Source organism: Leishmania infantum, chromosome 34 (genome assembly GCF_000002875.2).
Source record: "Leishmania infantum JPCM5 genome chromosome 34".
In the NCBI taxonomy this organism is placed as follows: domain Eukaryota; phylum Euglenozoa; class Kinetoplastea; order Trypanosomatida; family Trypanosomatidae; genus Leishmania; species Leishmania infantum.
The window spans coordinates 594,898-622,433 of record NC_009418.2 but is presented as its reverse complement, the minus strand read 5'-3'; the positions used below and the strand labels follow the sequence as shown (position 1 = coordinate 622,433).

General features: G+C 61.0%; 6 protein-coding genes across 6 annotated transcripts; all 6 read left to right on the top strand.

Moving 5' to 3' along the window:
• Positions 1-2,000: 2,000 nt before the first annotated feature.
• On the top strand, positions 2,001-5,909 carry LINJ_34_1490 (hypothetical protein, unknown function; the record flags this gene model as incomplete). The annotated part of the gene is made up of 1 exon (XM_001468483.2): positions 2,001-5,909. The coding sequence occupies one exon, from the start codon at positions 2,001-2,003 to the stop codon at positions 5,907-5,909; it is 3,909 nt and encodes a 1,302-aa protein (XP_001468520.2).
• Positions 5,910-6,997: 1,088 nt separating this feature from the next.
• LINJ_34_1480 (conserved hypothetical protein) lies at positions 6,998-7,969 on the top strand (the record flags this gene model as incomplete). The annotated part of the gene is made up of 1 exon (XM_001468482.1): positions 6,998-7,969. The coding sequence occupies one exon, from the start codon at positions 6,998-7,000 to the stop codon at positions 7,967-7,969; it is 972 nt and encodes a 323-aa protein (XP_001468519.1).
• Positions 7,970-10,066: 2,097 nt separating this feature from the next.
• LINJ_34_1470 (conserved hypothetical protein) lies at positions 10,067-17,902 on the top strand (the record flags this gene model as incomplete). Its single annotated transcript, XM_001468481.1, has 1 exon — positions 10,067-17,902. The coding sequence occupies one exon, from the start codon at positions 10,067-10,069 to the stop codon at positions 17,900-17,902; it is 7,836 nt and encodes a 2,611-aa protein (XP_001468518.1).
• Positions 17,903-19,001: 1,099 nt separating this feature from the next.
• Positions 19,002-20,732, top strand: LINJ_34_1460 (conserved hypothetical protein; the record flags this gene model as incomplete). The annotated part of the gene is made up of 1 exon (XM_001468480.1): positions 19,002-20,732. One exon carries the CDS (start codon positions 19,002-19,004, stop codon positions 20,730-20,732), a length of 1,731 nt encoding a protein of 576 aa, XP_001468517.1.
• Positions 20,733-22,107: 1,375 nt separating this feature from the next.
• Positions 22,108-26,073, top strand: LINJ_34_1450 (conserved hypothetical protein; the record flags this gene model as incomplete). Its single annotated transcript, XM_001468479.1, has 1 exon — positions 22,108-26,073. One exon carries the CDS (start codon positions 22,108-22,110, stop codon positions 26,071-26,073), a length of 3,966 nt encoding a protein of 1,321 aa, XP_001468516.1.
• A 730-nt stretch (positions 26,074-26,803) lies between these two features.
• LINJ_34_1440 (conserved hypothetical protein) lies at positions 26,804-27,536 on the top strand (the record flags this gene model as incomplete). Its single annotated transcript, XM_001468478.1, has 1 exon — positions 26,804-27,536. A coding segment is annotated over one exon (733 nt), but the record flags the coding sequence as incomplete, so codon positions are not given.

The following is a 27,536-nucleotide window of genomic DNA, read 5'->3' as shown; positions in this document are numbered from 1 at the left end:
TCAAACACGGCACGCGCACCTTTTCTTCTTTTTTTTCTCCGAGGTGGAGGCTCAATCTTGGTCCCTTCTTCCCTCTTCTCCCCTCTTTCACTCTGGCCCGCCTCGTTCTCTGGACCCGCATACAGACCACAAAAGGGGGAAGCGGAGGCAGCAACAACAACAAAAAAAAAGGAAACCAGAAAGCCAACAGGATTGACGCGCACCCTCCTGAGCGACGACGCAGAGACGCACGCGTATATTTGTCGACACAGAGGCATTCGGTGCAGTGGACACTCGACTACGCTCACATGAAACAAAGCCGATACGGAAACGAAGCCAAACGAGATCCACAAGAGTAGCTATTTACGTGTAGAAGAAATATATATGTTTATGTGTGTACGCGGGCCCCCTATTTGTTGGCGCTCTTCTCCTTGCGTCTGTGCTCCTCTTGTTTGGTGCGTGTACACCCCTTGTCCTTCGTCTTCATTTCTTCTTGCCGTTGGTGCGGTCTCTGATCTCTTCTCGCGGGACGGTAGGCCGAGCACGCCACTCCAGTGAAGCCGACGCGCTTGTTGCTGCTCCCACCCACCCATCCCTTTCTCTTTTTTGATTTTCTGCATCTTTTTCGACGACCTTCCTCCCTCAACCTTCACCACCCCTGACTCTCTCCTTGTTTTTCCCATTCGTTTTTGGTTACTTGCACTCTTTTTTAGGGGTGTGTGTTGGGTGGGCGGGTGCCAACTTCCCTCCTTTCTGTTTAGCCTCGTCTTTACCGCACAGCTGCTCCTGAGTTTCCCCTTGACCTAGCGTTTTTTGTGACTCTGGTGGACTGGGTGCGTGCGCTTTAGTGCTCGTGTGCTGTCATCCATCTTTCCCGCCCTTCCTCCTCATCTTCATTGCTTATCAACGTTCTCGTCACCGGTGGCCTCTTCGACCGTGCAGCACAGCCGCTTTTGTTGAAACTTTCGTCTGGCGTGTGTTTGTTTGTTTCACTCACCTCTCCCACCAACCCCCTCCCCAAACCTCACTAGCACTCACGAGAGCGACCAGATCCCTTTCTTGACCAATCTGCTTTCTGTTTTTTTTTTTTCGTTTCGTCCAGCCTCTGTCCCGCGGTGTCCTATTCTTTGTTGTTTTCGCTTTTGAGATTGTGTGTGTGTGTGTGTGCAGGTATGTGTATCTGTGCGCGTGTGTGTGCCTCTCCGCTATTTCTTCTTCGTGCTCCATTGTTTCTGTGGCGGTGCCGGTAAGTCCGATTCATTTCTCTCGTATTCGACTGTCGAGTGCCGTTTGACTTCACTCTCCGCACACACGCACACACACACACGCACCATCTCAACTTCTCTTTTCCTTATTTTCTCGCGTGTTCCTGATATCCCCCTCTCCTCTTTGTGGTTGTTGCTCGGTGCAGGTACGTGTGTGTGTGTTTTCCCATTCTCTATTACACTTTTGCGTGCGGTGGGCAAAAGCTGCGGGTTCGCCCACGTTTTTCTTTTGTTTCTTACCTTCCTTTTCTGTCTCACACACACCGTCCCCCTTTCTCTTTCCCTTTTTATTTTGTGGTTTTGATTCACTCGTGCTCTTCCTGCGGTTGTTCTCTCTCTCTTGTAAACTGTGCTGATGATCAGCACTGATCGATAGCAAGGTGTATCTTGCCGTTTGCTTGCTTGTGTGCTTCATTGTCGCTGTGGGTGCTTCTGCTTGTGGGTGCTTGTGGGTGTGCGCGCGGCTTTCTATCCGAAGACACAACGTCAAGAGAATTGAGAGGGCAACTCAAGACGTTACATTTTCCGCTATCTGTTTCTTCGTCTTGCTGTTGTTCTGATTATTATCTCTTTTCGCCCTTGTCTACCTTCACACGCTCGTCATCTTGTTTTCTTGTTGTGTCCTTGTGCGGTCACGCGTGTACCCCTATTAGCACAATCTGTTTTGCGGCGCTTTTCAGGCATTCTTTTTCCTATTGTGCGCAGCACCTTCGTCGACGAAGTCCTTTGCCTTGTCGCCTCTTCCCTCGGCCCTCAATGGAGCCCGAAAAGTGTGAAGCCTCCGCAGCCGCGGCAGCTGGGTCAGAGACGCCACCACAGGCGCATACCATCCGCGACCCCATCGACCCTCGGCAGGAGCTGGTGAGCCCCTCGTCTAACAACGACTCATACTATCACAGCCTGCGGGCAGAGGATCAGAGCCGCGGCGTTTTGAGCTCGTTGCCCTCATCGGCCAACGCATCCGCTTCAACATACGGACCAGGGCAGGCCGACTTTGGCGTCTCAAAGGGACACACAGCGGCGTTTCAGCAACCGCAGGGTCGCGCCGAACATACCGTGAAAGGCAGCTTTAACCACGCCAACCCCAAGGCTCCGCAGCAGCGCATGCGAGGCTCCACGCCACTGACCCCACCCCCGCCAACGTCTACGGTGAAGACAGTCAACTGCATCTACACCCCGCTCCACCTCGACTCGCAGCTCCTCGCATCCCCATGGCCAGGATACGGGTGGCCAGCAGTACACGCACCATCACCCACACGCGCGGGAGGGGCTTCGGCCGCAGTACCGCTAGCCTCATACTGGAACGCCAACTCGAGCCCGATGCCCTGCCCATCGGGATCGCCGACGGCCTACAACAGCGGCTGCCGTATCATTTCACCCTCTATACAGTCTCTTCGGTTAGTGCCGCCACACCAGCAGCATGGCAATGACGGCGCCTCGCCGGCGCAGCTGAGCTTTTCGAACTTGGGTCACGATAACAGCTTCCTTGCGGCATCCTCGTCCTTCGCTTCCCCTTCGAGTCTTGGAGTCGTGCATTCCACCATCCTCGACGCACCGCTGCAAGTTTCGCTCATGCCGCCGCCGTACCGCGGAGACCGGCCGCTCTTCAGCTTCGGCAACTCCATTATGCAGTCAGCCCCCTTCACCCACACGTTGCCGACGTCGACCTCGCGCGGTCGCTCCATCTACCTTGATGCAATGATGGAGCTGGCGCACCACAAGAGCGAGGTGGACAACCCGCTCGCCGCTGTGGGCAGCGGTGCTTCTTACGGGCACGACACGAACCCACTCAGAGGCAGCGGTATCACCTCCTCGTTCGGGGATGTGGCGGCCGCTGGCGGGCCATCTGACGCGCATCTGTGCAGCTTCGCTGTTTCGGCCTCGAGCGAAGATGTCTCTGTCAGCAACACAGAGATCCTGGTCGGCATGGGAAACGTGGACTGGCGGCGTCTCGAGCGGCCTTCGCCGGGGAACTCGTCTTTGGTGGATCAGGTGACCGCACGGTCAGGCATCCAGCGAACGGGATCGCTTGGCAGCCACGCAAACACTCTCGATAATGAGAGCGACGGTATCGATTTCGGTGACGAGGGAGAGGATGGCACAGAGAAGGCCCGGCAGAGTTTCAACAGAACACCCGAGGCACTGGCTTCCACGGGGCGGGGCACGCAAGCTGCGGTCGCCGTTGCCACCGCTGCGGACCTGGGACAGGCGGCTTCGCAGACCTTTGGGGAGGCAAGCTTGCCGGCGCCGCTCGAACACACCGCGCACCCTGACGGGGCGAAGGGCAAGGAAGGTGGCTTCTCATTGCCAGCGTCTGCACTCGCTTGCAGTGACGGTTCTGGCACGATGGCTGCGGCCGCTTCGGTCACGGCGCTGTCCCGGGGCAGAGCGTGCGAGATCGCCACGCCACTTGTGAACCTGCCCCTCCGCCCAAGTATTGGACCGACGTCCCCTGCAAGCGCTTCGGCTGTTGCAACAGCGGGCCGTGCCATTTACGATCTCCATCTCTTCACGCCGTCGCCCGTTGATCAAGGCGTGCACGTGTTTGGCACCATGCGCGACAGCGCCACTCGCAACAGCCCCTCAGAGCAGAGCACCTCCACCCTGAGCCTCATCCCCGCTGTCGGGGTGTGGCAGGCCTCGCCGGCGATCATGTCGGCGTGGCACTCCTCGAATCTCACGCCGACGACGGCGCTTAGCACAGCGCACGCACTGCGCGACTTGCTAGAGATGCTCCGCCTGCTTCAGAGCGACATCGAAAACGTAGGCAATCAACTCTCTGTGTACGAGCAGATGGTGCGTCGTTGGATCAGAAACACACTGAGTATGCTGCTGCTACTAACTACGGAGCTGGTGCACAGCGTCGCCCTTGCAGTAATGGAGGTGCCGGAGGGCGCGGCGGATCAGGCGGCCGTGTACACGCGACTGCAAGTAGACATTGCCGCAGCCGCCGCGTCGTGTAATGAGCCGCTGCACGCGACCATTGATGCCGTAAAGCGGGAGCAAGCGAACCTGGAGCCGGTGCTGCTGACGACCATGCTCGCACGGGGTGCTATCGCGTCGCTTCTGCAATTTTTGGAAAGGCCCTACGTGACTGCCAGGGCGCAGAGCGCCGCAACCACCGCTACAACAAGGATGTTGAATGGCATGTGCGCGCCGTCAAAGCAGTGCGGCGGTCGGGGTCCTTATGGCCCGGCGGCCCCGGCCGTGACGCCGCTGACGCCAGAGCGCATCGAGGAGCTGATGGACAATAAAATCCTGCAGGAAGAGCTAAACATCAACTGGCCGCAATTCAGGTCGTCATACAACCGCCAGGTTCTGCGCTACCTCTGTCTACGCGTGCTCTACGTCGCTCTGAGCAGGGACGACAGCAGTGTCGGTGACGTCGCTACAGAACAGCAGGGCTGCCGCACCACCACCGACGCAGACGCACCTGCCACTGCGTCCACCGCTCTGGAGACGGTTGTGTCGGCGTGGGTGGAAGGGCAGGTGCTTCAGTGGACCGCGCAGCAGCCCGCCATCACCCTGCAGCACCGTCATGCAACCCCCACCGACTCCAAGCTCGACGACGCCGACGGGGCGGCCGTTCGCGAAGGTCTGTGCGGGGAGCTCCCGTCCTTCGAGCGCATTGCAGAGGTCTTCAGCGTCTTTGGCGAGAGTGAGGGCTGGCGGTGGTGGTACAACCTGCTGGGCGACGCCATGTCGTGCAACTTGCACGTGCGCGATAGCAGGCGCATCTACGATTACGTCGAGAAGCAGCTCATGGACTCGCCGGCGGCGCCAGCCGTGGCGGTGCGGACTGCGTTGTCGCTCCACGAAGTAAAGGCGAAGGAAGTGGAAGTGGAACTCGAGAAGGTTGAGTGTAGGCTATCGGCTATGGAGGAAAGCGGCAAGGCGCAACGCGTCAACATCCTGCAGCACATTCTGCGCCGCATCTTTGTTCTCAGCTTGGTCTCCTCGGTGCAGCGGACGCTTGGCAAGGACACGCCCGTATCGGGGGCACAGCTTGCCACGTACGTGCAGCTGCAGCGCAAGTCGCTGGAGGATGTGGAGGCGCAGCTGAGCGCGCATCATACAGAGTGCACTGTTCACTCCAAGCACATCCGCACGTTTGTGTCGCTCTTCCCCGATACTGCGAGTGCCGCACAGGCGCCAACCCAGTCGAGACAGTGGGCGCTCAGCAAGAGCGCTGCCATGAGTGGCATGCGTACGCACACGAATCAACCGCAACACGGCCCTTTTTCGCGCTCATCGCCGGATCTGCAGGCAGATGATACTCCCCTCCAGTGGAACTGTCCGACCGTCGCGTCACTCGCGGTGCTGCTCGCCCGCCCGAGGCCTGACAGTGACGCTATGCACCGCCGCGAAGGCTTCCCTGCAGCGACGGCGGCGGACGCGAACACGGAGGGCAGCGAAGAGGATCGCACGCGCGCTGCAGCGGCATTGGCTCGCGATGTCGCAACGCGGTTGGTGGCGACAGTGCAAAGCCTCTGTGCACTCCTGCAGTCTGACGTAGATGTCACGGAGTCGCACCAGGCGTACTGCGCCTCGCCGGCAAAGATGTCTGCGCCGTCGACGCGGGCGCTTCGCCGCCTGCAAGCTTCCCTTTCCGAAGCCAATCATTGCATTCGAGTGTGCATAACATCTCTGCACACTGTCGACTGAGGCCTGAAGGTGTGGCAGACAGAAGGAAGGCGGACCCCACGCCGGTGGCGGCATGTCATTCGTACGCGAATGTGGGTGTTTCTCACAGAGAGAGAGTCTCTCTCTGCTAGTTTTGCCCCGCCCCACCTAACTCCAAGGAGCTTCCCACCAACCCACACCCACACACGCCCGCTCTCCTCCCCTTTTTCCACCTTTTCGTCTTATCTGTGTTTCTTTTCTCATTTTCTTTGTGTGGGCCGTTAAACGTTGACGAACGCCAGTGCCCACTCGCGTGGCTGCCAGCGTCTGTTGTGGGTCGCTATCCTACTTGATGGAGGCCTTTGGTGTCTTTCCCTCTCTGATTGGTCTCTCTTCCCCCCCCACTCTTTCCTTCCTCGCTTGCTCCTCCCTCTCCATCTCCCTCTCCTTGTGTCTTGCGCGCTGTTCTCATTATTCGCTCTCCTTTTCTTTGTGTGTGTGTGTGTGTGTGTGTGTGCGTGTGCGTGTGCGTGTGCGTGATGGTGATGATGGACTGATCGAGGCCGTCGTATTGCTCACAGTAGCGAACTCCCGCCCGCGAAACAAGTACAGGGACAAAGCGAAGACATCTATTTATATATATATTGTGAAAAGTTGAATAGAGATGGGATGAGAGGCATGATATCAGCCCCCTGTCGCCGCCGCCGCTGCTGCTGTTGTGATGTTCATAGACGTTGAACGACTGTTGTCCTCTCATGTATGTGGAGGCAAAACATGTGAGGAGAAAGGTCGGGCGGCGTGTCCCTATACCCTTTTCTTCGCCCCCCCCTCCCCTCCCAAAGCCCCGCTCCGCTATCTTCTGCGCTTTTTCTGTGCCATGACGATGTCTACACCCGGCACCCGAAACGTTTTCTCAACGGGCATGAGCAATGGTTGCTGCTTCTCTCCCTGATGTCTCTCCTAAAGGCTTCTTACATCTCTTCTCCCTCACTCTGTCTGTGTATGTGTGTGTGTGTGTGTGTCTGGGGTCGCACCTGCGCCGACGTCGATGGCGGGCACAAGCGTCACACACGTAGATTACAAGCGAAACAATAACAAACGAGCAGCATGCGTTAACGTGTATGCCGCCAATGTTCAGAGCTCATCGCCCCGCCGGCCCTAGCTGCGGTCGCTTGAGCGGCCCGTCTTCGTCCGAAAGCTCGCGCAGAGCCGTTAAACCGGAGGGGCAACCCAAGCGAGGCCGCAGTCCGTGTGAAGATGAAGTGGCCTTCAAGAAGTTGCAAGCTCACAAGCTGGACGCGCAAAGTCGACTCCGGCAGCAAATCGAGGTATTGTCTGGACTCGAGAGTAATGTGTTGGATTTCTACTACACCCACATGCTGCGGTTTGAGCCGCTGCTTGAACTCGCATCTCAGGTATCTCCATCCGCGGCGATGGCGCCAGCCGCGGCCAGGGATGCCGTATTAGGAGGAGAGTTCGCAGAGCTTTTTCCTGAATTGAAAAGCACCACCACTCTCACCGACACGTGTGATGAAAGCGCCACATTATCGACACACGAGCCCGCGCCGAGTCCACCGGCTACGGTGCCGGCCAAAACGCGCTACTATTACGACAGCGCACTCATGCGACTGTACCGCGAGGCCGCCTTTCAAGAAAAGAACCTGGCGCATCGGTACGCCTGTGAAAAGGCTCGGGTAGCAGCGACTGAGCTGTCTGTGCAGCACGACATTATTGACGGCTCTCTCGCCGAACAGCTCCGCACAGAACATGAGGAGCAGGAAGCACTCAACAAACTGATCGGCTCCCTTGCAGAGGTGACGGCGCAAAGCGCGGCACACCAGCAGTCATTGCAGGCGACAGATGAGCGCATCAGGGAGATCGAGAAGGCCAGAGAGGCCTGTCTCGCTCGCAAGACAGTACTTGAGGCAAAGAAGCAGGAGCAGATGGATAGCGCGGAGCACATCAAAGAGGAGGTGGCTGCGTTTCGCCGTTGCGTCGAGGCCGCCGCCCGCGAGCTGGAGAGGCGGAGGCTGATCAACCGCAGTCTAGAGGACGAGATTGGGAGGAGACGAGCCGCGCTGAAGCGACGCAAGAAGGAGTGACTCCGTGAGCTTGGCTAATATGTCTCTCTTTCACTACTGCGCCGCTCTTATTCGGCGAGTTTTTGGTGTCCTTTTCTCGTGTGTGAGGAGGAATTATACTTCTACGATGGCTTGCGGGGCGTCGCAGCGCTTCGCTTTCCTGAAGCCAACTGCCTGCACGCATACACGCGTTCACATGGGGACGTGTTGCAGCGATATTTTTGTTCGGCCTGTTTGTCCTTCGCGCGTGTGCATTCGCCAGTGTCCGCAGCTGCCACAACGAGGTCGCACTTTTCTTTTGGAAGGATACCATGTCACCTTCCCGACGATGCCTCCGAAGCATGTGAGGTGCGTGTGTGTGTGGAGGGGGGGGTATGTGTGTGGGTGAGTGGGTATGGGTGTTGAGCCCTCTTTTCGTTTGTGTTCTTTCTGTTAGATGCCTTCATGCTTTACTACACACAATATGCGCTATACATGCATATAGGCGCAGCATCGTACAGCCAAGTAACATCAGCTACGAAAGCGGCCAAAGGTAGTCTGCGCGCTGCGTCACTTGTGCGCTTGAAGGCATTTAGCGTGTGCACGCCGACTTTCTAGTCGGCTTGCATCTTCATCGCGTGAGGGTGCCGAAGATGTTCCTGTGTGCCACTCCATCCTGCGAGTGGTTCAAGATGCCGCGCCTGTGCTCACGGTGCCTTTGCTTCGCAGCCGCGCGCATACTTCGAGAGCCGCAGCGCTCATCGCCTCTCTTGCACCTTGTATCGGCATACTTGTCAAGTCCCTCCTCTTTCTCTTCCCGCCACTCAACGTACACGGCTGCGCTGCACCATCACCACCGCGTGGCTATTGTTGCCCTCACATGCGTACGTCTGCATGTGCGGGTGGTGGCTTTTGACGCCTCTCGATGCAGTAACTCTACGGATTATTTCTTAGTTGTTGTAGTCGCAGGTGCGTGGTGACGACTCATATTAGAGTCAAAAGACACACAAACGCAAAAAAGGGAAGGAGCACCGACTTGTCTATGCATGTCTGCGTATCGGTGGGGTAGGAGTGCGCCAGTAATATCCGCCACATACAAACACACGAACATACATAGACGCACACTGAAAAGTAGGTGCGTGCAAATACTCTCAATACGATAGTAGCGCGCCCGGCAGAGGCAGCGACGCTAGACTGATCGTTGAGAAAGAGAAACAGAAGACTCACCACCTACACGTGTGAGTCGTTCCACGGTCAGCGTGGCTATATCTATTTAATATAGTTCGTGGGCGAAGTGCGTGGAGTGGGGAAGGGCTTTGCTCCGTAGTTGTGGCGCTGCTGTCGTCTCAACTTCAAAAGTCTCAAAGCTCTGCAGGTACGGAAGCCGGCATTGTGCGCGCGCGTGCCTGCGTGCGTCTTTTCTGCTTGCTGTTGTTTTCAGACCCCGGTGAGGGCGCTAGCGACTGCGTCTTGGCTCTCCCTCTCCAGCTGCTTTGAGTGTTGGCCACTTTCCTTCTTCACCCCACCCCACGCCCTGCCCCATCCGTTTCGTCTTGTTTGTCGCTTGTTTTCTTCTTACGTATCTCTCCATCTATTTTTTTTTTCGTGTATGTGTGTGTGGGGGGGGGGGGGGGGAATATCTCGTCTTTTAACGTGGCTCCATCGGATAACGTTCTGTTCCGTGCAATCTCAGCCTCTCAGCATCTCTATTCCCTCCCGTTTTCTGCGAATCTGCGCCGGCGTCATCTCTGCCGTTACAGTGGAAGGCAGCTGTGTGGCGGCGCTAGCGGCCACTGATTGCTGTGAGACATGTTTGGAGTTTCCGACAAGGCGCCGCAGCCAGCGCAGGCCAGCGCTGCTACATCATTTGGCTTTGCGGGCGCTGAGGCATCAGCCCTAGCTGCAGCTAGCGGCAACACAGGAACGGTGGTGACGGCGGCTCGACCGTCGGGAATATCTAGTGCGCCGTCAGGACCCCTGCTGCGGCCACAGCCAGTGACGAGCAGCTCACCGCCAGTGTCAGGCGGGTTCGGAGTCGGGAAGCCATCTGTCGCTGCTGGAGGTCCCGGTAATGCTTCAGCTGCGGCCGCGCCTGCGTCAGCGCCGACAATCACGGCGCCACCGGCTATCCCGCCGTATATGGCGCTCCTCGCTAAGGTCTGCAGAGACGGAGTGGTCAGCGATGCCTTCACCCACGAGATCAAGGAGCGCTTCAGCGCTCCAATGGAGGTGACCGTAGCACCGCCGGCTGCCGCACTGGGCCCCGCAACAGCTCCAGCTATAGTGCCTCAGGCAATTACAACAGCTCTGCAAACAGGCGCGCAGTGGCAGGCGACCGTGGCGCCGCAAGCCACGCTCGCTGGCGTTTCCATCATTAGCGCTGCCCCAGCTGCGGCGGCCAGCGCGGCCTACTCGACCTTGGCGCGCGCAGGCGAGCCCAAGCAGCAGCAAGAGCGACGGCGTCTGCAGGTGGAGCAAGCCTCAGAGTTCCTGCAGACGCTGCTGCTGTGCGACAGCGGCTACAACAATAGCGAAGCCCCTCCGGTGGGCAACCCAGCCTCGTCACAGTGGACAGAGAGCGTGGAGGAGGTGAAGGGCTTGCACGCGGCGGTGGCTGCGGTGGCGGTGTCTGCCGCAAGCAATCTCATCTCCTTCCTAAAAACGAGCATCACGGCGAACAGCCAGGCCAGCGATAGCGAGGCATCGTCGTCCAGTCTCTTCATTGACAACCGGCGTAAGCGGTCAGACAAGAGTCTGCTGCTGCTCGCCGCGCAGTGCCTGTACGTCTTGTCGCGTCACTTTCAGTTGACGACGAGTGTGGTGAAGGAGGCGCTGGACCTGATGGATGCGCTGTACGTGCTCCTGAAGAACTCGTTGCAGAACCGAGTCACGCCGCTGTCAGCCTTCCGCGACAACGTCGACACGTGCTGCCTCAACACCCTCATCTGGCTATGCGTCTTTTCCATAGTGAACATGGTCGCCGTGTGGAAGAAGCTGCGCTCCTCCACAGGAGAGCTGCGTCTGAATGAGCTGATTCAGTCCAGTGTAGCCGTATCCATTGAGGCCACTGTCTCGGCGCTGCGCGGCAAGCTCCGTGAGAGTGTGCAGCCGCCGAACACTGGCGCTGGCGGAGGTCTCCACGGCGGCGCGCTGACGGATGCCCACCGCGGTGGTGGAGGAGAACGGCTGCTTGGAGGCAGTGGTGGCAGTCGGGCCGCCTCGTCCGCTTCAGCGGCCGTGTACACGTGGCAGGTTCTCGTCGACAGCTATCTGAGCGTATTGGCCTTGGCAGAAGGCTGCCTCCTCCGCGCCAAAGGGAGTGAGCAAGGCTACGACAAGGCTCTGGACGCCTTCCTCGGCGCCCGCATGGCATCGCTGTCATCGCCTCACGCGGCCGCGACCCCTGCAAGCGTTGCGGTTCATCGCGGCAAGGTTACGAAGCGTATGGTGGAGCTGGCACCGGTTCCCCGCACCCTGTCCATCCCTCTTGGCCTTCTCTATATTGCTCCGTACGAGATGATGTCCTATCTCTTTGATGAGATGTTGCCGCTGCTCCGGCATCTCTCGGAGCTGGAAGTCGCCACACACCGGCGCTATTGCGAGCAGCTCGAGGAGCTTCCACGCCTGCCCTCGTTCGTGCGCGGCGGCAGTGCCGTGAACCGTGGCGGAAGCGTGGCGGCGCTGGAGGCGTACTACGGCTACCAGCAGCGCGGCGCAGTGCAGCACAGCCGCCCAGAGGAGACGAACGGCGAGGAAGCGTGGCTGCTGAAGGTGACACGTACCGGGGCTGCTGGTGAGGTGGTCGGGGAGCCGTTCACGTCCGAGATGGCCCACCTGCTCGAGGCACTCGCGATTTGCCTGCAGCACCTGCCACCAGAGGTGCTGAACCCTGACCTAGACTCCGACTGTGCGGCGACCTTCTTCATCTTCAAGAATTTTGTGAAGCACATGCGGCAAGTCTTCGCCACGCAGCGCAGCAACGCGTCCTCGGCCGCCGTGGGCACCGGCGGTGGCGACAGCAGTGGCGCGATCGGCGGCTTCGGCGCCGTGTGGGAGAACTACACGCTGAAGTTGATGACCAAGTTTCTAGAGGTGATGGCGATGATCGGCCGCAACCCGCAGTACACGCAGCGAGTTGTCGTGCTCCTCACGGATGCGCAGACAGAGTGTGGCGAGATGCAGTGGCACAGCTTGGTGAGTCAGGCGCTCGAGTGTGCTGGCTTGAACAGTGGCGTGATTGGCGCCTCCGGGGCGGTGGGGAGCGACGGCGGCGCAGCTTCAGTCACGGCGTTGGCAGCGGCGGCGCAGAAGTCCTCTGGCGGGTCTGCGACGAGTGGCGCCGCCGATGGTGACGACATGTACGCGTTGTTGTCGACAGTGCCAGGCGTGAACGGGGTGCCGCGCGCGTTGCACCGGCAGTTCACCCGCGCCTACGCGCGCAAGTGTCAGCGCCACTACATCGCCAGCTTTTTTCTGCTGCTGCGCCAGCTGTTTCGCCATCCTACGCTGCAGCCCATCGTAAGCGCTCACATGAACCTCGCGCTCGCCCTGGCGTTCCTCTCGGCACCGCAGCAAAGTCAGGTGATGCTGGGCAGCACACTGTCACTCATCTCGGCCCTCATCACGAATGCGGCAGACGCGCAGCTCGTCTGGTCATTTCTGGAGCAGCGCCGCCTGTTGCAGCAGTCGTCGGTGTGCACACAGCAGCATACGCACGCAGGCGGCGGTAGCGCCAGCCCCGCCGTGTACGACCGCTTCACCGCGTCGTCGTCCGCGTCCGCCACCGGACAACGCGAGCCGGCGGTACACGAGGAGGCGCTTTCCATCATCGGGCACTGCCAGTGCGAATGCACGCAAGGCACCTACGACATCACCATTGGCTTCCTCAACCTTGCCACGGCTCTGTTCCAGCACGACCAGCCGTCCATGGCGGCGCTGCCGGTGTACAACACAGTCACACACTTCATCTCGCATGAAATACTGCGCGGCGTTCTGAAACGCATGTTTGCGCGGCCGCATGAGCGGTACACGGTGATGGCGCTGGCGTCTGCGGCGCTGCGGCAGGCGCTGCTCGTGCGCTTTCGGAGCAGCGAGAGCGCGCGCACGGCGGTGCTGCCTTTCGCCACTATCATGGCCATCAACAAGGCCCCGACAGACGTGGTGGGCGAGGTGCTGAAGTTAATTCTTGACGCAAGCGATGCGCCGTACGAGCTGCTCAGTCACCACCGCGCTGCCGTGCGCCAGGCAATGCGGCTGCTCATCACGGCGATCCAGGCCGCGCGAGAACAAAAGATTGAGCTTCTACTGTTTGACAACCGCACAACTCTCAACACTGATCTCGCCGTGCGCGTGCTGGGCATGTGCTCTCTGCACGACACCCTCATGACGAAGACCACCCTGCAGCTCTTAGTGTTGTTCCCTTTTGATACGGCCAACCAGGCGGCGCATTACTGGGCCGGGCTCACTCACAAGTACGCCGCAGTCCTGGACTCCTTTGCACAGCTCCTGCATCCGCTGAACACTGCGCCAGTGGTGGTGCAGGCGCCGCCAGAGCTGGCGCAGCTCGACTTTGAACCGTCAGAGCTCGTCCCCGGGTGGTCTGCCGCGCTGCTTACGGAGACCAAGTCGCTTCTGCTTGACCTTCTCATGCAGCACGCAGACGTGACGGAGCCGTCTCTGACCGCGTGGATGGGCGGCTTTTATGGTGAGGAGCTCTCTCGCCGCGACCGGTGGGGACAGCCATCCGTCCCCGCAGCCGCGCAGGCGGCATCCGCGCATGGCGGCGCGGCAGACGGGGACGGCACCGCCGGCGAGCCTCGGTGGTGGCGCACCACCCTCCTCACCTCCGTCGTTGAGGGTGCCTGCGACTGCGAGGTCGAGCACGCGCATCCGGCACTGGCCGTCAAGTACGTGAAGCTGCTTTACCTCCTGCGAGCCAACCGCCTCTACGGCTCCCTTGTCATTCGTCCGTTTCTGGAGTCGGTCTGCCAGACACTGTTCCTGCGACTGCAGCACTACCGAGCCAGTCAGTGCACCCCGGTCGCACTCAGCAAGTACGCTTACGTGCTCAAACTCCTGGCACTGGAGGCGTGCTACACGTATCGTACAGCCCCAGAGAGCCTCCGGCTTGCGCAAAACACGACCATCACGTCCATCGCGGTCGAGGTGCTGCTGTCGCTCCTCCACCCCTTTGGCAGCGGCAGCGGCGCCTTGGCGGGAGGTGGCGCCGCCGCGCCGAGCGACTGTGAATACACCGCCATGGAGGACAGCGGTGTTCGCAGTCTCCACGAGGTAGACGGCTACAACAGCGACACACATGCGAGCGCACCGTCCAAAAGGGACACAGACGAGGGCAAGGAGCGTCAGTGGAAGGGGGATGTGGCAGTCATGTCTCGCGACGCCGCCGTTGACATTACGAGTTGGCTGCCACAGGCGCTCCAAGTGCTTCCGACTTTCCCAGAGAAGCTGCCCGCCGTCGCTGGAGGGCTCAGCCACCTGGTGCCCGCTGCGACAGACGGCGTCGTGCAGTATGACATGACGAGCCTTTATAGCGCAATCCAGGCGGAGCAGGCGCGCGCAAACAAGCCATCCATGACCATGTCTGAGCTGCGCGACCGGCTGCGCCCTTTCATTGCCGCGAACGACTGTTTTTTCTCCTACGCGGCAGGCGTAAGCTTTGTGGAGGGCTGGTGCCAGCTGGTGAGTGTGTCGTGCTCTGTCGTGAAGGGCCTGTCGGTGTCACGACTGCGCTCGTTTGCCTTGTGCATTCTAAGAGGGCTGGACGCCACGACGCGGCTTACCGCAGCAGCCCAGGAGCAAGTGGCGGTTCGCTTGTGCCACTGTCTGTCCACCGTCATGGCACACCTCCGGCAGACGGTCTGTGCGTCGGTGGCGCTGTCGCTCACGGTGCCGCAGAACGCAGAAGCGGAGGCGGCCTTGTACAACCAGTGCAGCGGAGACTATCCTGGAGTGCAGGGAAGCGGCTGTGCACCGCTTGATGCGGCACGCGCGACGTCGTATCTACACGGCAGGTATGAGCGTCGCACCGTCCCACGCGTGTCAGCTCAGCCCATGACGGTCACGACAGTGCCCGCCCATGGCCGTGGCGGGGAGGGAGAGGTCATAATCGGGAAGCGCCGGCCGCGCGACGAGAGCCGCCACGTCACGCGTCAACATTGGAGTGGTCAAGGTGGAGGGACGCGAGGAAACGCGAGTGTCGGTATCGGCAAGCCGTTCGCCACCCACGCAGGCGAGCTCACTAACTTCTTTAGCGCCGCAAACCGTTCGCAGCTGGCGCAGGCGCTGCTGCAGCAGCGCGGAGCAGAGCGCAGCGGTGCAGAGTCTGCGTCGGTGGCGGGTGAGCAGAGTACCACGCGCGCGTCTTGGAGTAGGTCGGAGGTGGCTGATGCAACCTTGCTGTTGGAGCCGTTGGTGCGCGCGCTTGTGCATTGGGGAACTCGCATCGCGACGATACGGGCAGAGTTGTACCTCAGTCTTCTGTGCCTCGCCGAGACACCCGGTGTCAACCTTGACGACGTGGCTGTGTGGCGTTTTCAGAGGGCGCTGCTTGACGTGGTGTGCACAGACATCTGTAGCAGCAGCGGCTCGAGCGCCGGCGGACGCGGTGAGAGCTGCCGCAGTGAGAGCACGGTCGCCGTGCAGAGACACAATGGCCTCAACGGCGCTGCGCCGGCGAACGGCAGCGACAGCGGCGCAGCCGCACTCCCGTTGCAGGCGCAGCAGGCGGTGGCGCTCCTGGTTGCACTGCTGCAGGCCTCGGCACCGATTCGCGACGAGTTCTGCAACCCGGACGCCGGAAGCGGTGATGGGCTCGGCAAGTGGGCGTTGCGGTGCGCAACGGCGCTTCTCCAGAGCGCCGACCATGCAGTGTGTAACTTCTTTGCCAGCAACGGCGCGCAAGTGGGCGCACTGCTGTGGCACCTACGCAGCGCCTTTGACGTCGTCTCCGTCATCTCCCTCAGTCACAGCTCGCAGGTGCTGCACAGCGGCCTGCTCCACTCGTGCCTCTCGATGCGGGCATGGCAGTACAGTACGCTGGTGGTGTTGGGCTACTCTCAGGCGAATCCCTCCTTCGACGGGGTCCCGAGCAGGTCGCTCGTGGAGCAGAACAAGGAGGTGCTGCAGCACCTTCTGCTGGGTGTGGTGCGGTGGGTGAACCTGCTCCTCTCCTCCCTCGGCGACGCGGCGACGCTCTTGTACGACGTGCAAAAGTTCATCCGTGAGAACCGGCAGCTGATTGACCACGTCTTCATCGCTCCGGCGGCCGTCAGCAGCACCATCGCTGGATCGGCGCGTCTCAGCGCGTCGCACCTGAAGCTGTGCGCGGAGCTATCTGACTGCCTGCGCGCCCTCTCCTGCTCTGTGCTGGCGGTGGACTGCCGCAGTCTCGTTGATGGCATGGCGCTGGCCGAGTTGCTGAGTATGCTGAGCAGCGACGACGTGTGGCGCCGCGGTCCGACAGAGCTGTACGGCTTCGCAGACGTCGACAGCGGGGAGGGCGGCTTGGGTGGTGCCGCTGGAGGCGCATCCGTGGCCTCGCCAGCCGCGGCAGGAGCAGCGGTCCCAGATCGAAACGACGACAACGGCAGAGAGGATGTGAAGGGTGTTCTGGCAAAGTTGGCCGCGACGACTGGCACCGCCGCAGCGCACGCCGTCTCCGCGGCCGAACGCGGGCGCGATGTCGTGGCGCTGACGGTGCGCAATCTTGCCCATCTGTTGCTTAACACCGAGTACGGACAGCGCAGCAGCGAGGATGTCGGCGTCTTCATCCCCTACGCCGACAGCACGCCGATGCTCCGCCACTCTGCTGAGAAGCGGCAACTCGTCGCGAAAATCGTCCGTCACGTCGCTCAATCCCTAGTGCAGACAAGCACTTCAGAGGTGCGAGAGTTCCGCCTTGAGTGCTACCTGTACGCGCTGCACGCCATGGTCTGCCTGCTGCACTCCTTTGTCCTTCCCATGACACCCGCAGGGCCATCGCAGAAGCAGTCGTCGTACCCCACCAGCCTGCCGGAAGATTTTGTGCGCTATCTATCCGAGCTCCCGCTCGGCGAGTTCGCCGACACCCTTCGGCAGGCACAAGAAGCCGTCTATCAGCTGCGCGAATTCAACACCGACTACCGTGGCGGGCTTCGCGCGAGTCGGGTGGCCGCAAACGCCTGGGTCATTGGTGCCTCCTCTGCTGGGCCGCACACGCTCAGCAACAGCGCGCTCGTTGCCAATGCCAGCGGCGCTGCCAGCACCGCAGATCAGAGAGCGACCGTGTCGTCTACACCTTCCAACGCGCCATCCTCTCCGCCGGCAACAGTACATGGTGGGGGCGGCATCTCCGACGCCTTCAACATGCCATCGACGCCGGGATTGTTGCCTGCAGCTGATGGTCGCTTGGGCGGGCGCGACATTGAGACGGGGCCGCAGTCCTCAGCTGCGGCGGAGCTCGCCCCGGCGTCGTCTGCTCGGCACAAGTCGCATTCCGGCGGCCCGCTTTCCTCGACCGCGGCAAGTCACAGTGGAGAAACTGGACAGGACCCGAACACGACGGTGGCGTTCGACCTCGATGGGTCTTCTTCCCGTCCCCCGCATGCGCAGGGACAGAATGACGCGAGTGCTCGTGCTGGTGCGGCGTCGGCTGCGAGCAACACCCAGGCTCCCCTACTGCCCGCCACGGCAGATGGGGCGAAGCTCGACCCGGACGTTACACTCTGGGAGCTGCTGCCGGAGCGCGGTGGCGCATATGAGAGTGAATGGACCCGGCTGTACGACTCGGCTACGGCGCACGATGTCCGGGGCACGGTCGTGGGCGGTGGCATGGACTCTGTTGGCATACACAGTGCGCCACTGCAGTGGAAGGACGTGCTGAACGTCGAAAACGAAGTGCGGCAGGTGAAGATCGCGATCGCCAACGCGCTTCGGGCAACGACTGGGGCAATGAGTATCGTGCGAAAGCACGCGTAGAGGGCGTGTCTCACCCGTGGCGATACCGTAGGTAGGGGGGATCATCTGTGTATGTGCATATGTGTGTGTGTGTGGGTTTGGTCTTTGTATGGTGAAGATTACCCTACGCCGCCATGGTATGTGTTTTATGGCTTGGCATGCTGAATACCCTACTTCGCTTTCCGTCAGCCAAGGCTGGGCGGCCGCTATTGGGGATCCCGGCGGTTGGACGCAAACGAGCAGTGCGGGCAGAGAGCCAAGGACGGCAGCGGAATGTCCCCTCACCCACCCACCCCGGGCCCTCTCCCCCTCGCGGAGCGTTACTTTGTTTCGTATATCTATATGTGTGTGTTTGTGTGTTATATCAGTATTGTTGTCGCGGCAGTGGGGGTGGTTGGCCGCTCTCTTTCTCTCTCTCTCTCTCGTGATAACGTAGTAAAGCGTCTCCATAGAGTCCACCTCTCGCCTGTAACGTAACACCCACACGCACGTGCGCATGCGCTCAGAAACACGGTCGGGTGCGGAAGTGGCGTGGCCCGCGAGGTAAAGCACCGGTGCTGGAAGAGCCCTCTTGCACTCGCTACCCCGAGGTAGTTTGGCTCTCGCTACACCTCTTTCGCTCGCTCTCGAGCTCGGGCGGGTGCTCCTCTTCAGAGCGCCGCAGCAGGCGCCTTTACGTGCCTTCAACGGGCGGCGTTGCTGGTTCGGAGTCACGCACGGAGAGAGGCGAGCACTGCGAGGGCACCACCCTGAGCGGAGAACATGAGATGCACGAACGGCGGCAGAGCTACCTCCTTTAACCTTCATCAGCAAAGACGCTTATTTTCCCTTTTTGTTTCTCTCCTCCCTCTTAAAACTAAAGCCGGGAGCGTCCTCAGCACACACACACACACGCGCACACGGGCTCTGTGTCTCATCGAACACAGCGGGAGACGAGACACAGCTAATCATAGCCCATCCCCTCCCCCTACCTCCTTGTCTTGCTTTATCGCATGACTATCTGCTTCTGTGCTCGTTAGTTTCTGTCACTTCGTTGCTGTTGTTGTGTGCGCCAGCATACACACTAGCGAACGTTTCTATCGCCCCCGTGGCACCCTGGATCAAGACGCGCATTGACAAGATGGCGGCTGCTCGTCAAGAAATGGCAGATCTGCTGCGTGAGGTGCAGAAACTTCAGAAGGAGCTGCAGCCTGTGCGTTCTGCGGTGACCGCACTTCAGAAACGGGAGGCAGACACGCCAAACGCTGCGGCAGCCGGGGCCTCCTTGAAGAAGGTTGCCACGCGCCTCGAAAGCGTGAAGCAGAAGTACAAGCCGTATCTGACTCGCCTGCAGGAACTGTTGCTTGATGAGGTGCCGTCGTACCTGCAGCAGACACCGCTGCTGGCGGCAGACGTGGAGTCTCTGGAGCATCGCCCAGGCGGCGCGCCTCGTGGTACTTGCAATGCCGCAAACGAGCGGCTGACCGCGGGCTCCTCGTCGTCTGTCACCAAGAACACAAGCGACGATGCAGCTCACCTTCTCCAGCAGGTCTGCCCGCCATCGACCCCGCACCTTCTGCAACCCGAAAACCTCCGCTTCACCCACCAGCAGCTTCGCCTCCGCGCGGAGATGGTCGAGTACTTGATCGAAACGAACCGAGTCGACATCGCCAAGCACCTTGTTCGCGAATACGGCCTTCCCCTGCAGTGGTTTCCACGGCTGGTGCTGCTGCATCGCGAGCGCATCTTTGGTGCGGCTGCAGATAGGGTGGAGTCGTCGCAAACCGCCCCGCCCACCGGTGCGGCGGCAGGCGCAACTGTGGCGGCTGTGGCGGCTGTGGCTGCCGGCCACTCGCGGTCGTTGCCGGCCTCTAGCGCCTCTCCGCCGGTTACGCCAGCGACGCGGCCCCGTGTCGCTGCGGTTCCGCCGAAGTCGCCAATTCAGCTTTCATTGACAGCCTCCCCGAAGAGCAGCGTGGCTGGTATACCGACGCCTTCCCTGCCACGATCTCCAGCCCCGCAGCCTACGCCAGCAAGCTCAGTCGTCGCCAGCACCCCTGTGGGGCAGCACTTGAGCCGGAGCGCACCCTCACCTGCCTCTTCTGCCCACTCGCCACCCACCCCACAGCAGCAACAGCGGGAGAGCGGGGCGGCAAGCGTGTTCCCGTCACAAGCACCGTCCAATACCGGCACCGCTGGTGCCGCGACTGCTCCTGCTACCATGCCAGATCTTGTTGCTCGCGTCGTGAGCACAGCCATGTACTTGAAAGACGAGTACCTGGATCGCATGGTGCTGGAACGCACCCTGGAGCAACACCTTGGCACCGCGCCGTCCTCGGAGTCGGCAAGCGCTACATCGACTCGTGGCAACAGCACGCCACCGCCGTCCTCTGCGACGCCGCTAGAACGCTACAAGGCGTGCGTTCTCAGTCGCATTGCTAACATACCTCGCCACCACCTGCACACACAGTCAGGCGACGACGTCTTCGACAGCGCCATAATGAACATCATCGAGGATCTGCTCGTGTACGGCTTGCAGAAGTGGGCAGAGGTGGATGTCGTGACAGCGGCTGACGCTGAAGAGGCATCTGCAGAGTCCAGGAAGAAAGCAGAGCTGCAGCGCACGCTGACCACGGACACCCTTCTAACTCCGCAGGAGATGCTGCTGGCAGACAAGGTATGGAGCGAGGAGATTCTTCTCTTGAAGAGGCCCACAAGGTTCTACTGCGTGGAGAGCGGCTTGACCACGGACGACGGGGCCGCCTCCGCGCTGGCGATGCCACGCGCGCGCACCAGTGGCGAGGTGGTTTCGAAGTGCGTCGCCATCAACCATGACGCTCTCGACGCGACCGTGGGCATCTTCATCACTTGAGGCGAGAGCATCGCGCAGAGGCGCACAGTCGCACATGCACCTGCACGATGAAGCGGACGCGCACGCTTGGAAAGCGCGCGCAAGAAGCGCCTGATTGGTGTTGAGGCCTCTCGTGGCTCAGTGGCCATGGCTTTGTTCGGCTCTTTCTTTGGCTGATGAGAGCAGCCGCACTTTCTTTTTTTCCCTGTGCGCGTCTGTGAGAATGTGTCTTGGTGCGCGTTGCGGGACTGAGGTGTCTGTGCCATACGGTGCGTTGTGGTGCCGTGGGGGCAGTGGCGGTCGTTGATCTCCTTCCTCTCTTTGATTCCACTAGCTGCGTGACGCTTCCCGTCGTATACACACACGGGCACAGGGCACGTGCGCACGCATGCGGTTGTTCGCGGTGCCGCGCACTGTTGCACTTCGTCGCTCGCCTCTGCGCACGTACACCTACCCCCCCATCCCTCTCCTACGCTGGACATTATTCGGTTCTGCGGAACGCGTCGGCGTGAGCACGCGTGTTTGCGTTTTTCTTGTCTCTCCTCCTTATATGTCATTCCCTCTACCTCTGCGAGCGCCTGCGCGGGTGCCACTGCTTAGTCTCGTCGTTCTGGCGCTCCATCGCGCCTTCTCTCCCCTGTCGCTTTGCTGCCGGTGATCGTGCTCCGGCAACGGCCTCTCTCTCTACCTAAAACGAAAGGGGTCCGGCTTCTGCATCTGCCTATGCGTTCACGGCGTCATCAGTGACGCTGCTCGAACTGCCCCCAGAAAGGCACACGCGAGCGCAAGCGTCAAATACGACGCCGCTGTACAGCTGTGCCATGTGCGTGAGCTTGCTCGAGCGCATGTCAAAAGGCTTCATCGGGTCATCGATCGCGAACCGTAGCATCACCAACACAGCGATGGTACTCGACTTACGATGACTTGCCGAAAGCCTCCCACGCCTTGTGCTCGTTTCTCCTCTCGAATTCTCGTGTAATGGTCGATCCGTTGAGTGCGTGTGTGTGTGTGTGTGTGTGTCCGTGAGAGAAAGTGAGTGAGACGGCAGACGAAAAGACGCCGCCGTGCTGCCGGCCTCCTCGCCTCCTCTCGCTTGTCTGATTTGTCTTCGGCGTGCGCGCGCGCTCACGGCCGCACTACCCCTTCCCGACACTTTCTTTCGTCCCCCATCCCAACCACGACTGACGACACACAAGCAGCTTCATGGGGGGAGGGAGGGGCTACGTGCACATCCGCAGCGTCATGAAAAGCAGGGAGGAGTGTACATCTGTGCCTCAAATAACGCGGTCTGGCATCAGACTTGAAAACGCGGACCTCAGTAGACAATCGACTCACCGTCGTGCTCTGAAGGAGGCATCGTTGCTCATAGACACGCTCATAGAGGCAAACGCATAGAATGAGCTCGCGAGTAGACGAATCCGCCCTTACCATCTCATCCACCAAGGAGCTGGTAACGGCACACCCGGGGGCGTGCGCCGTGGTTTACCAGGCCGTCTGCGCGGAAGCCATCCGCGTCGTTTTTGCCCTCTACGCGCTCTCGCAATCGGGAGTGGCGGAGCTAGGAAATGAGTTACGTCGCTGTCGAACGGCCATGAGTGAACGCTGGCGCTCTCCCGTGGAAGTTGTACACCGCTTCGCGCCTCAATGTCACGTCGGGAGCTCATCGCTCTTTCAGCGCACGTCTTCGCATGACGGCACCCCTGCCAGACCCCAAAGCCAAGACAGCGGGGAACAGTTGCACGTGTTGTCCTCCTCCACTGAAGCCCGGGGATGCATCACCCACGCCTCCCTCTACGGCCTCCTCACGGCGGCACATCTATTGCGCTGCTCAACGTGGACGGCTGCGTCCCTCGTGCAGGGTGTCTGGATAAAAGGGCATTCAGCTCTGGCACAGGCACCGCAGCTACTCGCACAAGCCCGGGCCGCCGAAGAGCTGCGCACGCGCGAGTCTGGATGGTGTGCGACCGCTCTCGTTCAGTTCACCGAATGGCTGCTGCTCTCCCTTAGCCCCCACTTTCCCTCCTCCCTGATGTCAACGCTGCCATCGCGAGCGTTGAGTGTGGCAGAGGTAGAACGGACCGCCACAGACTGTCGCGACGTTGGCTTGGGAATTTGGCCCCCTGTCCCTAGTGCTGCTGACGGGGCTCTACGTGACGACTCGATGTCCGCGGCGCGCCAGCGCACGGTCTTCGTCGCTGATCCTCTGCCGCTTTACTTTCCCTTCCTACTGAATGGAAAGGAGTGCAGCCGAGCCTTCGCGCCAGCGCCGTGGCAACCTTCTCGCGTTGCAGACGCCCTTGAAAGCGGATGTGCTCATCGTTGGCTTCTAGATGACCTGCCTCGTTGGTGTGCGCAGGTTGCGTTGGAGGAGCAGAGCAAGAGGTGGCACCGCACCTCTCTTCTAAGAAGCGCGCTGGAGCGGTGGCGTGCGCGGCGCGGCTTGCGGGTGGTAGCACATCTCTCTTACGCAGCGGCGTCGGCTCGAGTGGAAGAGCCGCACTCGCCGGCAGTGGCAGCGGACTCCTTCAGTCCCCTTCCGCAGACAAGAGCGCCGCTTTACGCTGGGGTGCGAAAGGTGGTGGAAGGGGCGCTGTCATCGCCTTTGGAGCTCGGCGATGCCTTGGAAGCGGCTCCGTTGTCGTACACGATTGCCACGCAGACAATGGCAGGCACGCCGCGCATCGACAAGGTCGATAGCGGGAGTAGTGGAGAGCCTCCAGCACGGGGCTTCAGAGGGGTGCTGGCTGCCGACGTATCGACGATCGCAGATGATACAGCGCCGCCTCCATCGATCCCGAGTCAGGACACTCAGCGTGCAAGCTTGTCAGCTGCAGAGGTGTTCGCGTACACCGGCCGCGCAGACGCCGCCGCGAGTGCGTCAAAGACACGCCGACTCGACAGCGTATTGCGTGGCGAGCTGGCGATGCAAGAATTGCCATCACGCAACATGGGTGTCGAGGAGCACACAAGCACCCTGAATGAGGAATGTGTCCAGAACCAACCTGAGCGTCAACGAAAGACCCCTCCGCAAAAGGGACGAGGCGGCGCTGAGGACGCTTTAGCTACCAGCACCCCAGCCTCGACCTCGTCCTCGAAGCGTGGCCCTTCAGCAGATGCAAGCCGCTTCTCCGCCGCATCCGATCTTGCAGCAAGCTCTGCACCCGCCCTCTCCGCCCGAGAAGCGAAGCAAGAAGAGCTGGCCCGCGTCATGGTGCGGAGGCGCGAAAACACCGTCCTTCGACAGGCATTTTTGCATTGGCGTGATCGCCGCTTGTACGAAGCTCTGGCAGCCCGCCTTATACAGACACAGCAGCGGGAGTTGACGAGAGCGCGGTGCTGGGCTCAGTGGAGGTGTCGCCTAGCGGCGATGCTGCAGCGTGAAAAGGAAATGCGCGACGTCGCGCGTTGCGACGTCTACACGGAACAGAAGGCGCTCCAGTACTTTCGAGCGCTTCTGCGGCGCTGGAAGACGGCTGCCCTGGTGCGGCGGTTCCGCATCTCCACATCGGGGCATCGCGTACTCCGGGCCTGGGAATGTAGTACCCGCTTCTCACAAGCCCAGCGCGCCATCCAGCATCAGCTGATTGGAGCACGCCGAGTGAAGTGGCAGGTCTGGACAAGGTGGCAGGAGCGCCGCCAGGAGTGCGTCGCCGATCGTCACCGCGCCCGAAAGCATGGCGCCGCGACTCTGTTGCTCATGAGGGATGCCTGTGTTCGCCGGCAGACGTCCCGGGTCGCCACGTCGCAGCGCAACACCATCCTTCTCAAACGCGTACTGCAGCGGTGGGCGCTGCAATGCGCGATCGCCACACGATTGAGAAGCTTCATCGAATCAAGACAGCCGCACAGAACTCTGGTTCGACAAGCGTGGCAGACTTGGCGATCGCAGTGGCTGGAACGGCAGCTGCGGCGAGAGCAAGAGCACCGGCTTCGCGCGTTTCGAGTGGCACGACTGGCTGAAGTCTGCTTCGCCCGGTGGGTGCAACGATGGCGGCGCGAGACGCACATTCGGGCCTGCGTGGCGCGGCAGCAACGCCGCCACGTCCTCCGTCCCTTGTTTCTCAAGTGGCAGCAACGCATGCAAGTGTGTTTCATTGTGAGGCAGGCGCAAGAGGAACTGGCACTGAAGGTCAGCGAGCAACTTTGCGGGAGAAGAATCCTGCGCACGTGGCGCCGAAGAGCTGTGCAGCACGCTGCAGGCCGTCGAGGACTTCTAGAAGCGTTAATGAACGCAGATGCAGATCTTTTTTTGCGGCTCAACCGACTCGCGCGCACTTTTTACCACTGGCGTGCGCACGGCTTTGTGCTGCGGCGGTACCACCTGGACCGACGGCGTGGTCTGCCCATCGCCGCCTACGGCGCCGCAGGGATGAGAAGCGGCAGAGGGTGTGAGGCGGTGTTCAGCATCGCGGGGCGCACCGGAGTCGGGCACCATTCAGAAGCAGATGTCGGCAAGGAAGACTGCGAGGACTTCGCTGATCCGGCCACCACGTCACTGCTACCACCCCCTCCGAGCTCTGCAGCGTCTCCACCGGTGCCTCCTGGCCGCTCGCGACGAGGTCGCCTGGGGTATGCCCGCCGCGCGCCCACACGCTCCGTGGTATCTGTGCGATCGCCGAAGAGGCTCCCAGCTTGCCGCAGCAACGCAACTTCCGTGCGCCAGAGCACCTCGGCGGCAGCAGCAGCTCGCCATGAACCAGCAAGCGCATGGCGCGGTAGCAGGGATGAAGAAGGTTGTGCGGCCGCCCTCGCTGCACCACATGGCGGCCCGCGAGTCGTTCTCTGTAAGCAGCTCGCCGTCCCGCCTCGAAGACGCACCCTTGCTCTGCAGAGACAATTGCTGGCGACGCAACTGCAACAGCGGCCTCTCTTCTCTCGGGATGCCTGTGTGCGAGCCGGTGGATGCAGCTCGCGATCGACGCCACCACCTCGACCTGTGTTCTCCGAGCCCCCGTATTCCACCTCCGCGTCCCCACGCAGAACAACACGTCCGAGGACACCACCGCCCTCCAGCACCCCCAACCAGCACTGGCACAGCAACCTGAGCGGCAGCGACACAGAAAGCCCAGGGCCGCGGCGATCACGCACAGCGACTCCGCTATTCACCGCGCGCGACGCTCGGTGTGCACTGCGGTCGCCCCGCAGCGCCGCCCTTGTCGAGTCACCTCACTCCTCACCTCCGCAGCCGCGACAATCACACAGTGGCGCTCATGTGCGCGGCAACAATGACTGCGCAACGCTCGGATTGGGTTCTGCGTCTGCCAACTCCGCCCACCGCCTGCTCGGTCAGATGGAGCAGCTGCTTCGGCGCATCCGGATCTTGGAGGCTGGGTACCCCGCCCAGGCAACCGCAGCTGTGTGATGAGCAGGAGCCGGTCTTGCCCCGAAGACGAGCCCCCACACCGCCGTCGCAGCGGCGTGAGCCACAAAGCCTCCAAGATGGACAGACTGTCGATACTGAGGGCAGCAAGCGAGAAACGCGAGGAAGAAATCTCTGTCATAGCTACACCACACGCCGTGCACACGGCCACGCTTGCGTGAGAGCCTTCACGTGACGGCGAGCACCAAAGCCGTGCAGCACGCATTGCAACAAGAGCACCTCCCTCTCCCGCGTTTTCCCGTGAGGACGAAGTTGTTTTGCGGCGCCTCAGCGCCCCGCCCGCTCTTACGCACGGCCTACCACATCATGCCCTGCACTTTTTCACGCCACCCCACCCTTTCCCCTCCTGCGCGCTCTCTCCGTGTCTGACATGCACTCCTCTGTTGCTGCCGGCGTTTCTTTGTCCCTTGCTTTCGCAAACTATTCGACGTCTCAAAGGTAGATCTGAAGAATGTTCTCGCGAGGCAGCGGCAGCGCCACTGAAGCCGCACCGGCCGCCTCCGCCGCAGATGCGCATCTCAGTCAAGCGAACATGAGCGGTGTGCCGTCGCCGCCGATCGACCTCGCTGGGCTTCTGCCGGCAGGGTGGGACAGCTCCAACAGCGTCCTTGCGCGTACGATCGGGCCGCTGCTCAGCAATCCGTACTTCAGCGCTGGTGCTGGGTTATGGGTGCTCACTGTTGGTGGCGCCTTTGGTCGCCAAGCCTCGGTAATGTTTCAAGCCCTCATGCGGCGCAAGTTCGTCGTCTCGCTGGAGGTGTCGAACCGTGACAGCGCCTACGAGTGGATGCTGCGCTGGTTGTCGCGCCAGAAATCGTTTAAGGTGCAGCAGATGTCCGTGCTGACCCGAACAGCATCCTTCGACCACTCGTCGAGCGACCGCACGCAGGCGGAGTGCCTCTTTGGCCCTTGCCCGAATCAGCGGCACTACTTCTTCTACGAGGGCCGCCCACTGACGCTGACGCGGCGGCGGCGCGACAACGTCAGCCCCGGCTACAGCGATGAAATTTTTGAAACGTTGGAGTTCACTACTATCGGTACGAGGGCCACGGTGCTGCAGAAGATTGTGATGGAGGCGCAGCAGTTTGCCGAGCAAGAGGACAGCGATCATACGGTGGTGTACATGAATGGTGGGAGCAGCTGGACTCGTCAGTCCCGGCCGCGTTCGCGGCGCGCCATTGAATCGGTTGTGCTGCCGGAGGGCATGTCGGAGTTCATCCTCGCTGACGTCAAGAAGTTTCTCAACTCGAGCTCGTTTTACAGGCAGCTGGGCGTGCCGTACCGCCGCGGGTATCTTCTGCACGGCCCGCCAGGGTGCGGCAAGACGAGCTTTGTGATGGCGCTGGCCGGTGAGCTGCGCCTCTCCATCTCGCTCCTTAACTTGTCGAACCGCAACCTCAACGACGAGTCGCTGACTTCGCTGCTGAACGAGGCTCGCGTGGACA